Here is a 12,925-nt window from a genome sequence, read left to right as displayed (position 1 = left end):
CTCCTGCGCTTCAGTAAGAGGTGTACTTGTTACAGCCGCCTTATTCCTAAACCCTCTCCCTCTCCCTGACCCCGGTATCCTTTACAGATGAATGTTTCAGCTGTACACAAACACTTCTCGCAGCTCGGTCACGCTGCACGCAGAGTGCTACATGTTAACGCGGCGGGGAGAAAGTCTGCACAAAGGAAAGGAAAACAGTGAACAGATGGACCCTGTTGCTGTCAGCAGGTACGCCGGCGTGAGAGCCAAAGCACGCAGGCCTCATGGAAAGATGAGGTCTACACTTCAGCTTGGGATTTTATAAGGTGGTAAAAAAAAAAAAAAAAAATGCAAATACTCGGTTCAGTTATACACCAATTCCAGTTTGCAACAACGCTTAGGCAGGTGGTGCAAGTCAAAGTGACACTGACGCGAATGATGCGACCCAGTGTCTCCCAGCAGAACATTTCCTAAAACATCACTCAGCTTCCCTTCTTCCCACACGGCGCATCCTGACGTACATCCCTTCCCTGGGTAAGTGACGCACACTGAACCGCCTGTTCACGTGACGCCAAAACAAACGTTCACATTCAACAAACTCGATGAACCAGGCCACCGTTATCCATTGATAATTGTGTTCCCCTTATGTGTCTGGTGTATGTCAGGTTGTCAAGTTCATAGTGAGTGTCGCACAGCCTGAGAAGCTTTGTAAGCCAGCGAGCATTAAAGACGCACAGCGTTGTTGCTTCTTGTTGTTGTCTCCATATATTACAAATAAAACCAGTCTGTATGAAGCTGCTAGAAGTCCCTCAAAGAACAAGGAGTGGCTGAATCACTGTGGCTCTTTTTTTCACAGCACATTTCCTATTAAGTCCATTAGGAATCAGCGTGGATAAATGCAAGAATCCCTCTAGGTAAAATGCAGCCGACATTAACGCAGACGTCTCTGCTCTGGCAAATCAAAATGTCCCCCAAAATGTAAAAAAGTTCCCAAGACTGAATGAGTTAGACGATGAGAAGATTTATTTGTTGAATCAAGAGGGTGTAGAGGTTTATCAGACTTTGATTAGGATGACAGAACTGGCGACTTGTGCAATGGGAGATAAAAAGATGCTTGTTGTTTGTCTTTTGGAGTCATAATGACCCCAGATATTCCATGTACTGTCAAGTAATACATTACCTAATGGTATCAAATGCAAAGGCAACGTAGCTTCATCAGAAAAATAGAAAAAAACTATAATATAATATAATATAATATAATATAATATAATATAATATAATATAATATAATATAATATAATATAATATAATAAGTGGGAGTAGTATTGTAGTTTTCATGTTGGATTAAGTTGTTTAATTAATTCCTGCAACACATTTTTAAAACTACTGTTAAACATTTGGGGAAAACAAAAATAAAAACACGCAGGCTTGAAAAATATTTTATTTTTTACCTTATTGTTCACAGACAAGATAAAGACAGCTTCACTGTGTTGTGCAAGGGTGTCAAACATATGGCCCACGGGCCTAAACCGGCCTGCCAAAGGGTCCAAAGTGCAAAAATGACATTCAAGTTGTTAACAGCATCTTTTCAATAATAGTATAGTAAAGAGTATTTGTATTATTATGATATTACGTTACCGGTGCATCCCCCTTAAGATCAAATCAGACTGTACTTGAGTGACCATGAGGCTGTAGTGCAATGAGGTAGCAGCAAACCCTCTTTTTTCTCTAGTTTCTTAGTGTTTTCAAACATCAGCGCAAAGCTGTGTTGAATGGAAATGAACATGTGAAGTAAAGACACACCATTAAATCCACTGAGAGTCCAGTGAATAACCGAAGCCTGGTATCAGTGACCTGTATTTAAAGAAGGAACTTTATGACATTACCAACAGTGGGTATCCGGGTCATCACTCCTCAGTACAGCACATTCGTAAGATTCATGATTTTGTGTTGGCGTACTCAACCCAAAAAACATCTGCTATCCCCGCTGTCTGCACGTAAAGATGGACAAACCCTCTGTGACGTCACTAGTAGGTTTTCTGGTGAACGGTTGTGAAGCTCAGTGTGGGCGGAACAGGTCGTCGCCATCTTGGCCGTGCCTGACTCCGCCTAACTCCTGGCTAATTCAAAAATGGGCAAAACGGTGAATTGGGTGACATTTAGGCAGTTAGCTACCTGAGACTGCTCCTATATGCCAGCCACCTATTTAATTATGTATAAATTTAAACCCTAACACATATGAGATTGATATGAACATTAACCTCGTACCAACATATATGGACATTAGCTGGACGTGTTAATATGGAGGTCTCACTTTTGGAGCCAGCCTCAAGCGTAATGTCATGTATTGAACGTAAACGTCATCGAAGTCTTTAACGGGAAGTTGAAAACATCAGCATCTGTCAGTGAAAAATAAATCTGTCATCACAAAGCGTCTTTGATGAGTAAAGAGAGTCTTCTGAAAGCCTGTTGAAAGAAAGGACAGAGAGCAGAGTCAGCTGGTGTTTGTTTGTTGTTGGTGTGTGTTTGTTGGTGTGTTAGCTGGTACCTCGTCAATCTGCTCCGGTGTAGAAAGAGAAAAGGCCGCTCTGACGTAGGGACAAGGGTCACTGCTGTTGATCATGAAGACACCTCCAGGAACCAGCAACACCTTTAATGAAGACAATCGCAAACAACTTGCATTAGCAACAATTCCATCAGCTTTTCTGCTTTTACACAACTGACCTCGCGGATTCAATCCTCTTTGTGAGAACAGAAGCCGTCTTTGTTGTGATCAGTGGCTGGAGGGGGTCTACAACTAACATACGACAACAAAGATCTTACACTAAATCCACTAACACAATTCCAAAGCAAAATTTTACTCAAACACTGACTGACTCAAAACTGGTTTGCACTACACAATCAATTCTACATTTCTACAGGGCACTGCCCCCTGCTGGTGTGGAGAGTTATTTCTTCACGCAGGTGCAGAACGTACTGTTATGTTTTTGTGATGCGTTCAAGGGCAAAGCGCATCAAGACAAAAGCGCAGTGAGGCCGATTTCCCTAAATCTTACTTGAGCTGCTTTTCAAATATCTTTATAAACCACTGTACCACCACCAGAACAGAGGAGTCATTGTCCAACCATTTATGTAACCAATGATCAGATATTCACACCCACATCCAGCTGCGATTGGCCAGCCGAGTGTGGTCAGAGAGAAGCCGAGGATTATGTTTCTCTCTCTTTTTACGGCATTTTTTTATGTGAAGTGAGTGACGACAATACTCTTCTCGGAGATGAGAATGAGATGAGATCTTAAAATGTTTACCTCCATAGTAAAACAATATTGCTCACGCAACAATCTCTCTGAGATGAGAATGAGATGAGATTTAAAATGTTTACCTCGAAACATATTGTATACCAGACCACTCTGCTTGTGGAGGTCTTAAATATTTAGGATTCGGAGGAGACGAGCCTACAGTGCACGTTGAAGCAAGCTTGACTCTACCCACTCTTGTTTATACATGTCTAATCAGCCATTTGTTAACAGGGATTTACAGAGCCTGTGTGTGTGTGTGTGTGTGTGTGTAGGAGTGAAAATCCTCACAGTTCAAACAATGGCTGCTTTACATGCACCATCCCACACTCTGATTCTGCCCTTGAGCAAAACATCTCTTCTCAAATAAACACCGTTGTGTCTGACTGTGTCTAAGTATTAGAGAGACGGCGGGTTTGTGCTAATCTGAAGTTCAATTATTAAACACGTGATAATATTTGAGGTTTTGACTGTGTGGATGGTGACCTCTTTCTCCAAAGCCTTCTCCATAATGAGCTGCTGGGTGTCGGCTATGCCCTTGAGTTTCATCCACAGGAACATGCCGGCCGATGGCGCGTGCCACTCTGCTACATCTACACAAAGAAATCGGGAGGGAAAATATTGGCGAGTGCTTTCTGATTCATAGAAGCATTTACCTTCTTTAACATTTCTCAATTATTTAGCAATATCTGGACATGCAGTACAGTCTATTCAACACCTTCACAAACGTTTTCAGTTCCTTAAATAGCCACTAGGGGGTAGTGATATATATATTTTTTGTTGTTTTGTTTTTTCTTTGGTAATGCCTGACTCCTTACTGCACACTAATCCAGAAACAGGCACAAGTGGAGAGTGGACCTTTTACTATCCACTGTGTTTAGTCTGGTGTCAGCCTTATGTAAATCAGCACAGGCTTTCTTCTCTTAAAAGACTGCAACATTTACGCACATGTCGACTAGCTGTCGGCATTATTCCTTTTGTTTTCTAGGGTGCGGCTGTTGAGCTTACTTTTTCAGCTCCAACCGCAGCTGAAATATACCGTGTCATCGGTTGGCATGCACAGATATTTCACACTCATGTGTGTTTTTGTTTATATGGTGCATCAAACTCTAAACGCTACACACTTATGATTTGTTGTGTTTTCCTGCTCAACAGTGAGTCCACAAACCTTTGAGCCACTTGTCTGCAGAGCTGATCATGGCATTGCGCTGCTGTCTGTAAAACTCAATCACCCTGCAAGGAGAAACGCATTCCCTGTTTTCTTTTCTTTTTTTTTTTTTTTTAATTATAATCCAGTCCAAACCGGTTGCACAGGAAGTGGCTCACCTGTCTATGTGCTGGAGGAAACCCTCTTGTCCCCAGCTGTGCAGCAACTGAGACACCATGAGCTGAGCGGAGGCGGGAGACTCTGGTTAATCGCTCAAGATCAAGTGGAACCACTTTATCGTTAATGACATTTTGCGTTCAGATTAGATGAAAATCCACAGGCGAGAATTTAATTAGAGGAGGCGAAAGATTTTTTGCATCGTTCACAGCGGCCGTGCCTGAAGGGCAGGACTCCAAGTAGACGGAGTACACAAGTCTGTGATGGTGATGACTCCCCTTGCAAATATGCTTCACTGTTGACATTTTTTTTTACAGACAATACATACCTGTGGCATGGAGGTTTACATGGTGCTATTTAAACAAACTATGTCTCTTCAGCAGAGAATGAGTTAAGCGCAAAAAACTTAAGACCTTTAATCTTTAAGGGTTTAACATTTAATATGGGCACAAGTTTACGACTTCTAATTTGAGAAGCGTGAAGTAAATACACTGGGCCTGTAGGGTCACCTCATTCCTTGCACTGAATATCAGTTTGAACATTTTGGACAATTAAAAGTCTTAAGTGAGCAGATATGAACAGATATGAATTACGTGCAGCAACATGAACCAATATAACTCTTATTATTTACCTTGAGAACTACCTCCAGGTTAGTTTGGCACTAAAAAGATCAGCCAAGTTCTTGAAGCACTCCCATTTCATTCCCAGATATTAATTTACAACACACTCAGTTTAAACTCAGTTCACACCAGTCATTTCATTTTCTGATTTTATAGTTTCTATTAGCTCGTGTAGGATGAATATCACCAAAAGCAGGAAGCTACTAACGCGTGGGCCGATGATGCAAATAGCTGATTTTTTAAGGCGATAGCGAAAAGCGGAGGATGTTGCATTCACCTGCGTGAAGGTGCTCGTGTGCATTGTCGAGGCCTGGATGTGCAGCACCACCCTGTCCACCAGCGGTTTGGGGCCGGTCACGAAGCCTATCCTCAGTCTGGAAAAAAAAAAAGCAAACACACAGACAAACCAGTAACCACATGCAGCTGGGTGTGGGATCTGACCTTCACTCCAAAAATATAAACAAAACCAGTTAGTGCAACTTTAAACGTCTTCCATGGACAACATCTCGTTACATCCTGCTCCAACGACCTCTGGTTAAAAAAAACAAACAGATTTAGGTGAATATAAATCTGTCGTCCCAGAGGGCATGGACGTTCTTTTGTACAAACACACAGATCACCCTGCGCACACAAACCTCGGCCTTCCTGACGGGAAGGACACAGTGTACCAGCTGAACCAAACACACCCCGTCTACATGTTGAGTCAGGAGCTTATTTGGACAAATCAATAAACCCTTAAACGGTGCCATTAAAGCTCGGCATGCACCAGGAATTAAAAACAGCCTCCAACACACACACACACACAAACAAAGACTCACCCTGAAGACAGGATCTTGGAGAAAGAGTCTGTCCTGATGATCCTCCCGTCGACATCCATGGAGAGGAACGTGGGAGCCCACGGCTGCCACATGAAAAAACACAACACGAACCAGTTTAGATTGTGACCTGAATTCATTCATAACCAACGTTAGAATGAGAATAAAGGACGCGATGAAGCTTTTTTTATTAGCACTTTAAATAACAAAAACGGGTTAGTGAGTGTGTACCTTTTCAAACTGCAGGAAATAGTATGGGTCGTCCTCGATGATGAGCATGTCATACTGCCTTGCCAGCTGTTAGAAAGAGCATTACGCATTATGCATTAATCTGACTCAAAGTGACTCCTAAAGTTAAGTAAGTAAGTAAGTAAGACCAACCTCGTACACTTCCTTCTTCCTCTCTGCCGTCATGGAGGCACCGGTGGGGTTCCCCCCGTTGGGGATGGTGTAGAGGACCTTGGGCGCGGTGCTGCCGGGCTTGTGGACGTCTGACGGATCCCACTGGGACAGGACCTCCTTCAGGGCCGCAGGTATCATGCCGTGCTGGTCGCTGGGAACGTTTATTAAGTTGCAGCCGAGCGGCTGGAGCTTCGGGGGTAAAGAGTGAGTTAGAAGAGGGCAGAAGATTGAGTTGCTGTGTGATTGAGTTGTTATGAAGAAAAGTGCTCTCTCACTGCTGCGAGTGTGCCCGAATACGTGGGGGCATCCAGGAGAACGTTGTCCCCGGGGTTGACCAGCATCTCGAACACCTGAAACACAGAAATAGGTGGACACACAAGACACAACCAAATGTGCAGCGAGTGTTTAATGTTATCATGTCAACATGGACCAGGTTTTACGTATGTGTTACAGAACAATGTCTTGTATCTCAAAGTGAAACAAGGTACAGCTGGTACCTTGCAGAGCCCCTCCTGGCTGCCTGTAGTCACACACATGTCCATCTGTCCATTCTCTGGGCTGTAGCCGGCGGTCGGAGGTTTGTGGAGGTTCTTCTGCAGGTCCTTCATCCACGTCAGAAGCTCGGGTATCCTGGACAGGGATGTAAATCAGCCTCGTTCAGAACTTCACACATAGCGACCTGTCGTATTTCTGCACAATGCCGCGCTTCTGCGTTTCGCTGCTCTCTTTGTGCTGCTGTCAGACGGATTTTCAAAAGATAATTTCCAGTTTCGAGAAAAACAAAGGAAGCACTGGGTGATTATCTTCAATAGTAGCTGTTATAGTGAATAAACAAAAAAACAGAACACCACAAAATATGTCACTGCCCGCATGGTTTGACTGAAAGACGAACACAATGAAAGCCCTGAACAAAGAACAGCTCTAAACTTCTTTTTCTTTTACTGTTACGTAATTCAAAATTACTATAAGTCTTTTTTGTTGGCAACATAATTCTATGTTATAATTTGGATGTCTTACATAATAACGTAAGAGAGCAAATAATAGACCCAAAATCAAAGTGATATTTGTGCAGCATTATCAACACGTAGGATGAATTATAATCCCCATGTTCTGTTACAGAGACGTCATTCTTGTAACTCAAAGATAAGATGCACGGTTTGAAAAGTTACTACAGCCAAAGGCCATACAACCTCATGATTTACTCTGTATTTCTTTAGTTCTTCTCGATGCCTCACCCGTTAGAGGCCGAGTACTGCAGGGCCCTCTTCATCGCCGCCTCATCGAATGTGACCGTCGGCCCGTTCTTCACCGCAATGGACGCCGTCTGGAAGGGGAAGGTGTTTGGGTTTGGAGCTCCTCCGGCCAAAGAAATGAGGGATGGAGGCGACCGCTGCTGCAGCTCAGCTTCATGCAGGAGCAAAGACAAAACAAGACGCTGAGGTTTCAGTTTAAACAACAACATGCTAGTGCAGAAACCCAGCTACGGTCTGTGGGTTGCATGTTAACCACAAGTATCCAAAGGAGATACAGTATTTACTGAGTGAAGGCTTTGGAGTATTACCGATTATGTGGATACTTCTAAGGCAAATGTTTATTTATTTTACAGGTTCATTAGTTCTTTTTAAATGGTCTCCCTTAAATATTTCTAGACAGCAGTTTCTTATCACTTATCTATAAGTTTGTTACATACATACAGTACATCAGGAAGACTTAAGATTTTGCATATTTTTCTTTACTGATTTACATAAATTGCGTTTTTGAAGCATTTCTGAAACTGTAGTATTCATGTAATAATAACAATGATGCGGAAAATATTAACTTAGCTTCTACAGGTCGAAAGTTATTAAGTGAATTTACTCAAGACCTTTGATCTCTGAAAACAACTCTAAGGTACATGTACATTTGTACTAATTAACTTATTTCTTTTTCTACTATTTGCCTGTTAGTTGTCAATACTTAAATGGTTTAATGGTCAAATTAATTGTTGAAAATCATTAAAAAAAATGAATGATCAAAGCATGATCCAGTTCAAAAGGTGGTACAAAAATATGATTTTCACAGGGTACAAGGAGGATGAAGGGCTTTGGCGATCACCAGGTGTTTACAGATCATTTATTCACTTGTTTATTTAAATTATTTACTTTCTTTTGTCTATAAAATGTATGTAAATATATATGGTGATGAGGTGTTGGTACATACACTTTAAATTGAATCAAAATTAACTGATGGTTAATTAATGAGAAAGGAGAAGGGGCATGAGTAAATATACGCTTCTTCCTACCCCCTTTCAGACAAGTCATGTTAACATCGTTTTTGTAGTTTTGACTATTTTGATTTTTTATGTGTCTTTTGTCATGTTCGAAATAAAGCTTTCATTCATTCGTTCATTCATTCAATGAGCGACACAGTAAATGTAGCTAAAAACCACAGTGACAATATCAAAATGTAGAAAATATATACAGTTGGACAGCTGAAGATTTCATGTTAACAAACTATAGACTTGAAACGTTTGGCTAGAATTAGCAATTTTATGTCCAAGAACTCCATCCCAACAGTGAAGCATGAGGGTAGCAGCATCATGTTGTGTGGGTGCTTTGCTGCAGGAGGAACTGGTGTGCTTCACAAGACAAATGGCTACATGAGGAAGGAAGAAGGTTACGCAGACATACTGGTGAAACACCTCTAGACAAGGGTCGCCCAAGTCGACAATGACGCCAAGCACACTTCTGAAGTTGTGGCAAACTGACTTGAGGACAGCAGAGATATTTAATAGATACTGGAGAGGCCATAACAAAGAAAGGAGGCAAAGAAGACTGACTCAGTTACATCAGGTCATTCTTTAGCAATGGGATAAAATTTCCCCAGCTTATTGTTGTTGAAGGTTACCTGAAAAGTTTGACCCAAGTTAAACAAATAAAAGGCACTACTATGCTAATACTATGCTAATACTATGCTAATACTAAGTGAGTGTAGGTGAACTTCTTAGAAACTAAACTGTATAAACTGTACAGAGCTTCCGAAATGATTTTGCCTAGGGCCACATTACCCGGTCCAGCCACTTCTATTGCATTAATTATTACCCAGGCATTCTTTAAAAGCTTTTACAAATGTTTGACTTTGTTCAGGTTATAGTGAAAATGAATACAGATACTCACTCAACATCCTGATGGGGGAGGGCTTTCTGGCTGCACTCACAGCTGTCAAAAACCGAGCGTAGTTCATAATTCCTGCCAAATTATAACATCAAAAACACAGGTTTAGTTTAATTAGTCATTTAATGCATTTCATGTCTGTAACGTGGCAGACAAGTGCATTCTTATTAAGTAGCGATTTTAATAACAATAACAAAAAAAAATAAAATACACTGTCTGACTTGTTAAACTGAGTAGCAGCAGAAGTCACTGCTTTACTGTACATTAGTGAGTGCAGTGAACAGTAACGTTACAATTATGGACATAAGACCGCGTTCAAGTGAGCCAACGCGGACACAAGAGGAAACCCACACTCTGTGTGACACAACAGTGAGCAGGTGGACGCAAATCATGCACAACAAATGTGTTAAATGTATCTGTAGCAGCAGAATACAGCGGACCACGCTCGGATATACAACTGACCTTCGCTGTGGCTAAAACCGCCCCGGGGACTTATGGTTAATGTATTTCAGTACGCGCACACACCTGTAGTGGTCATCGGCGGACTCCGTTACGTGAACTACATTACCCGAACTGTATAATATAAAGACAACGGCACGCTTACACTTTGGTATTCTGCTTTACGAAGGGATAGCTTAAATGCTTTTCTTCTTCAGTACTGGTCACAGCAGCTGTACATCCTTATTGGTTTAAAATGGTGAGTGTGCACCAAAGCCGGTATGTTCTAGTTTCCTCCACTAGGGGGCAGTCAAGCGGTTCAGAAGCGCAACCCGGAAGTGACGGCGAGACGTCGAAGTAGGGTAACTTCCTGTTGTTATTTTAGCGACTTGTGCTAACCTCGATTCACAGCGTAGTTTGTGTTTAAAATCATGTAGTTTTTTTTTCAGGGGTTGTCGCAACCTCACAAATTTCTAACTCGAGTTTCTTGTCGTGCTATAAGCTATTTAACGTTAGCTGTAGACGTTAAACGCATGCTAGCAAATGTGTTTAAATAAGGTGATTTACAGAGTTTAGGAACTGTTTACCAGTACAGCACCAACTAGCGGGGTTGATGTTGGTGTGAAGTGACAGAGCCAGTCCAGAGTTCGTTGCTATTGGAAACCTCGAGGTTTGTGCCGCTATGTAGAATTGTCCCCTTGGCTCTCATCTCGTTTTTGTTGACACCCCAGTTGTTTCAATGGGGAAAAGGAAAGACATGATTCACCCCAGGTTTCTCGGTGAGTATTCAAGACATTACCTTTAAGCCATAGTTATGGATATCTTAAGATGAAATAAACACACTACTAGGTACTCCTGATCCAATATTTACCACACACAACAACCTGATGATTCAGACCTACTTAATAAGATTTTAATTTATATGTAACTTATAAATATTCACTTACATTTTCTGGTTCTAGCTTTTTTTGTCACCTCCACTAATCAGCATTTTACCAAGATACATAACACTGAAATTCTGATTAAAATCTGAATTATTTATTGATTTATTCTTTGGTACATCCGGAGAAAGTGGCAATAGGTTCAATAAACAATTGTGTTATGTCTTGTGTTTTCATCTCATCCTCTGCAGGTGAAGGCGGCTCTAGCCTGCACAGCATTCACAAGCGGAAACACAAAAAACACAAGAAGCACAAGAAGAAGCACCACAGCTTCGCGGAGGCCCCGGAGCCCGAGCCCGTCATGGTTCCTCGACCTCCTCCGCAGCTCAGGCTCAAGATCAAACTCGGAGGACAGACGCTGGGGACCAAGAGGTGAGCTGTTTGTCCCGAGCTCCGTGTCAAGTGATCACTTTCAACAATCAACCGCATCACTGTTTGTCCTCTGTGCCAGTGTCCCCACCTTCACCGTCCACCCTGGCGTGGCTCGTCCTCCCTCGCCGCTGATGATCATTCACAACAATGTTGAGGACGATGACGACGATGATGAAGACGACGACGATGATGACGATGAGCCTTCTGTACCTCTGGAGCAGTATCGGGCCTGGCTGGGTAAGTTAGAAATAATACAGCCGATATATACTGGGTTTTTATATTGTAACACAAATTATGTGGACATCAATTAGATTTTATGTTTTTCATGAGAGTGAGGATGTTTATTGAACGAAATAAATATAATTTTATTGTATTCCTACATAGATAAAGTTAATTTTCTGTTTTTCTTGGATCAGACGAAGACAGCAACCTGGCTACATCTCCTATGCCGGACATGGACTCGGACTCCATGCTGTGTGGGCCCGTGGACGAGGAGGAGAAGTGGCTCGACGCTTTAGAGAAGGGAGAGCTCGACGACAACGGAGAGCTCAAGAAGGAGATCGACGAGTCTCTGCTCACCGCCAGACAGGTGAGGCAGAGATGCAGGATCGGGGATGATGTGTAACAAGTTTTTTTTAAAAAAAAAAGCTTGTATGGAATAAATAATAAATTCAGCAGGGACAGAATACATTTCAAGTGTGCATACTTTTTAATTGTAACTCTTGAAATCAGCCTCGTGTTAATTCGTCTCTGAACACGTGTCCACGTTTCCGTTGTCCCCCTCCAGAAAGCCCTGCTACACAAGCAGCAGATTCAGCCTCTCCTGGAGCTCCCCATGGGCTACAAGGAGAAGGAGATGACCGCGGAGATGATGCAGAAGCGGGAGGAGCGCGCCCGGAAGAGACGCCTGCAGGCCGCCAAGAAGGCGGAGGAGAACAAGAACCAGACGATAGAGAGACTGACAAAAACCAGCAAGGCCAAGATCAAAAGCATGAGAGAGAGGAAGACCAAGCAGAGCCAGTGCCCCATGGTACGTTACAGCGACTCGGCGCAGGGAATGGCCATCTCCTTCCCCGCCGGCGTCCCCGCCCCGACCTCAACTCCTGCCTGCCCGCCTCCTCCTCCGGCCCCCGTGAACTGCGGGGTGAGCGGCTGCAGCAACCTGAAGAAGTACTCCTGCTCGAAGACGGGGGTTCCTCTCTGCAGCCTCGAGTGTTACAAGAGGAACCTGCTGCTGGTGCAGAGCGTGGCCTGATCCTCAGAGAGACTTTAAAACGGGCTTAGGTTTTGTCGATGCTGCACTGAACACTCATGGCTAAGCAGAGCATAGCTTTTGAACTTATATTCATCTTTTCTGGAATCCTCATGCAGTGTGACTTTTTTTTTTCCAACATGCCTTTTTGTTTGTAGTTGTCATTAATGGTGTTTTTTCTTGCAGCGTTACTCATTAATTCAATTATGTACTATAGAAAATGAAATCAGAGTCTCTCTAAGTTTTGACACAGAGTGGCACCATTATTTTGAATAATGTGAAAAAGACTGAAAAAGCTCATCAGCAAGTAAAGTTGTCTTGAAACAAGAGAAG

General features: G+C 42.6%; 2 protein-coding genes across 3 annotated transcripts; one reads left to right on the top strand and one right to left on the bottom strand.

Moving 5' to 3' along the window:
- Positions 1 to 1,402: 1,402 nt before the first annotated feature.
- Positions 1,403 to 10,287, bottom strand: aadat (aminoadipate aminotransferase). 2 transcript variants are annotated; one of them, XM_047581769.1, is made up of 14 exons: positions 10,194 to 10,287; positions 9,593 to 9,664; positions 7,673 to 7,841; positions 6,935 to 7,067; positions 6,713 to 6,787; positions 6,417 to 6,626; positions 6,267 to 6,332; positions 6,039 to 6,121; positions 5,498 to 5,594; positions 4,603 to 4,664; positions 4,445 to 4,509; positions 3,763 to 3,869; positions 2,528 to 2,629; positions 1,403 to 2,445 (listed from the first exon to the last, which is right to left on the bottom strand). In XM_047581769.1, exons 2-14 carry the CDS (start codon positions 9,657 to 9,659, stop codon positions 2,404 to 2,406), a joined length of 1,278 nt encoding a protein of 425 aa, XP_047437725.1. In that variant the 5' UTR covers positions 9,660 to 9,664; positions 10,194 to 10,287; the 3' UTR covers positions 1,403 to 2,403. The 2 variants fall into 2 exon arrangements, with proteins under 2 accessions (XP_047437725.1, XP_047437716.1); XM_047581760.1 differs by having other exon boundaries at positions 10,052 to 10,195.
- A 128-nt stretch (positions 10,288 to 10,415) lies between these two features.
- On the top strand, positions 10,416 to 12,919 carry ino80b (INO80 complex subunit B). The gene is made up of 5 exons (XM_047581780.1): positions 10,416 to 10,806; positions 11,160 to 11,340; positions 11,420 to 11,577; positions 11,757 to 11,929; positions 12,128 to 12,919. The coding sequence occupies exons 1-5, from the start codon at positions 10,767 to 10,769 to the stop codon at positions 12,593 to 12,595; spliced, it is 1,020 nt and encodes a 339-aa protein (XP_047437736.1). The 5' UTR covers positions 10,416 to 10,766; the 3' UTR covers positions 12,596 to 12,919.
- Positions 12,920 to 12,925: the final 6 nt, after the last annotated feature.

This window comes from Mugil cephalus, chromosome 1, assembly GCF_022458985.1.
Source record: "Mugil cephalus isolate CIBA_MC_2020 chromosome 1, CIBA_Mcephalus_1.1, whole genome shotgun sequence".
Lineage (NCBI taxonomy): Eukaryota > Metazoa > Chordata > Actinopteri > Mugiliformes > Mugilidae > Mugil > Mugil cephalus.
Note: the sequence above shows the minus strand (reverse complement) of the source record. Positions and strands in the feature narration are given on the sequence as shown.

Excerpts from the sequence above, each read along its gene's own strand:
- aadat (XM_047581769.1), bottom strand. The coding sequence starts at position 9,659 with ATGAACTACGCTCGGTTTTTGACAGCTGTGAGTGCAGCCAGAAAGCCC. Across the intron at positions 3,870-4,444 it reads TGCAGACAAGTGGCTCAAAG|ATGTAGCAGAGTGGCACGCG; the intron begins GTTTGTGGACTC and ends TTCTTTGTGTAG. Across the intron at positions 2,446-2,527 it reads CACCGGAGCAGATTGACGAG|GCTTTCAGAAGACTCTCTTT; the intron begins GTACCAGCTAAC and ends TTCTTTCAACAG.
- ino80b (XM_047581780.1), top strand. The coding sequence starts at position 10,767 with ATGGGGAAAAGGAAAGACATGATTCACCCCAGGTTTCTCG. Across the intron at positions 11,341-11,419 it reads CAGACGCTGGGGACCAAGAG|TGTCCCCACCTTCACCGTCC; the intron begins GTGAGCTGTTTG and ends CCTCTGTGCCAG. Across the intron at positions 11,930-12,127 it reads CTCTGCTCACCGCCAGACAG|AAAGCCCTGCTACACAAGCA; the intron begins GTGAGGCAGAGA and ends GTCCCCCTCCAG.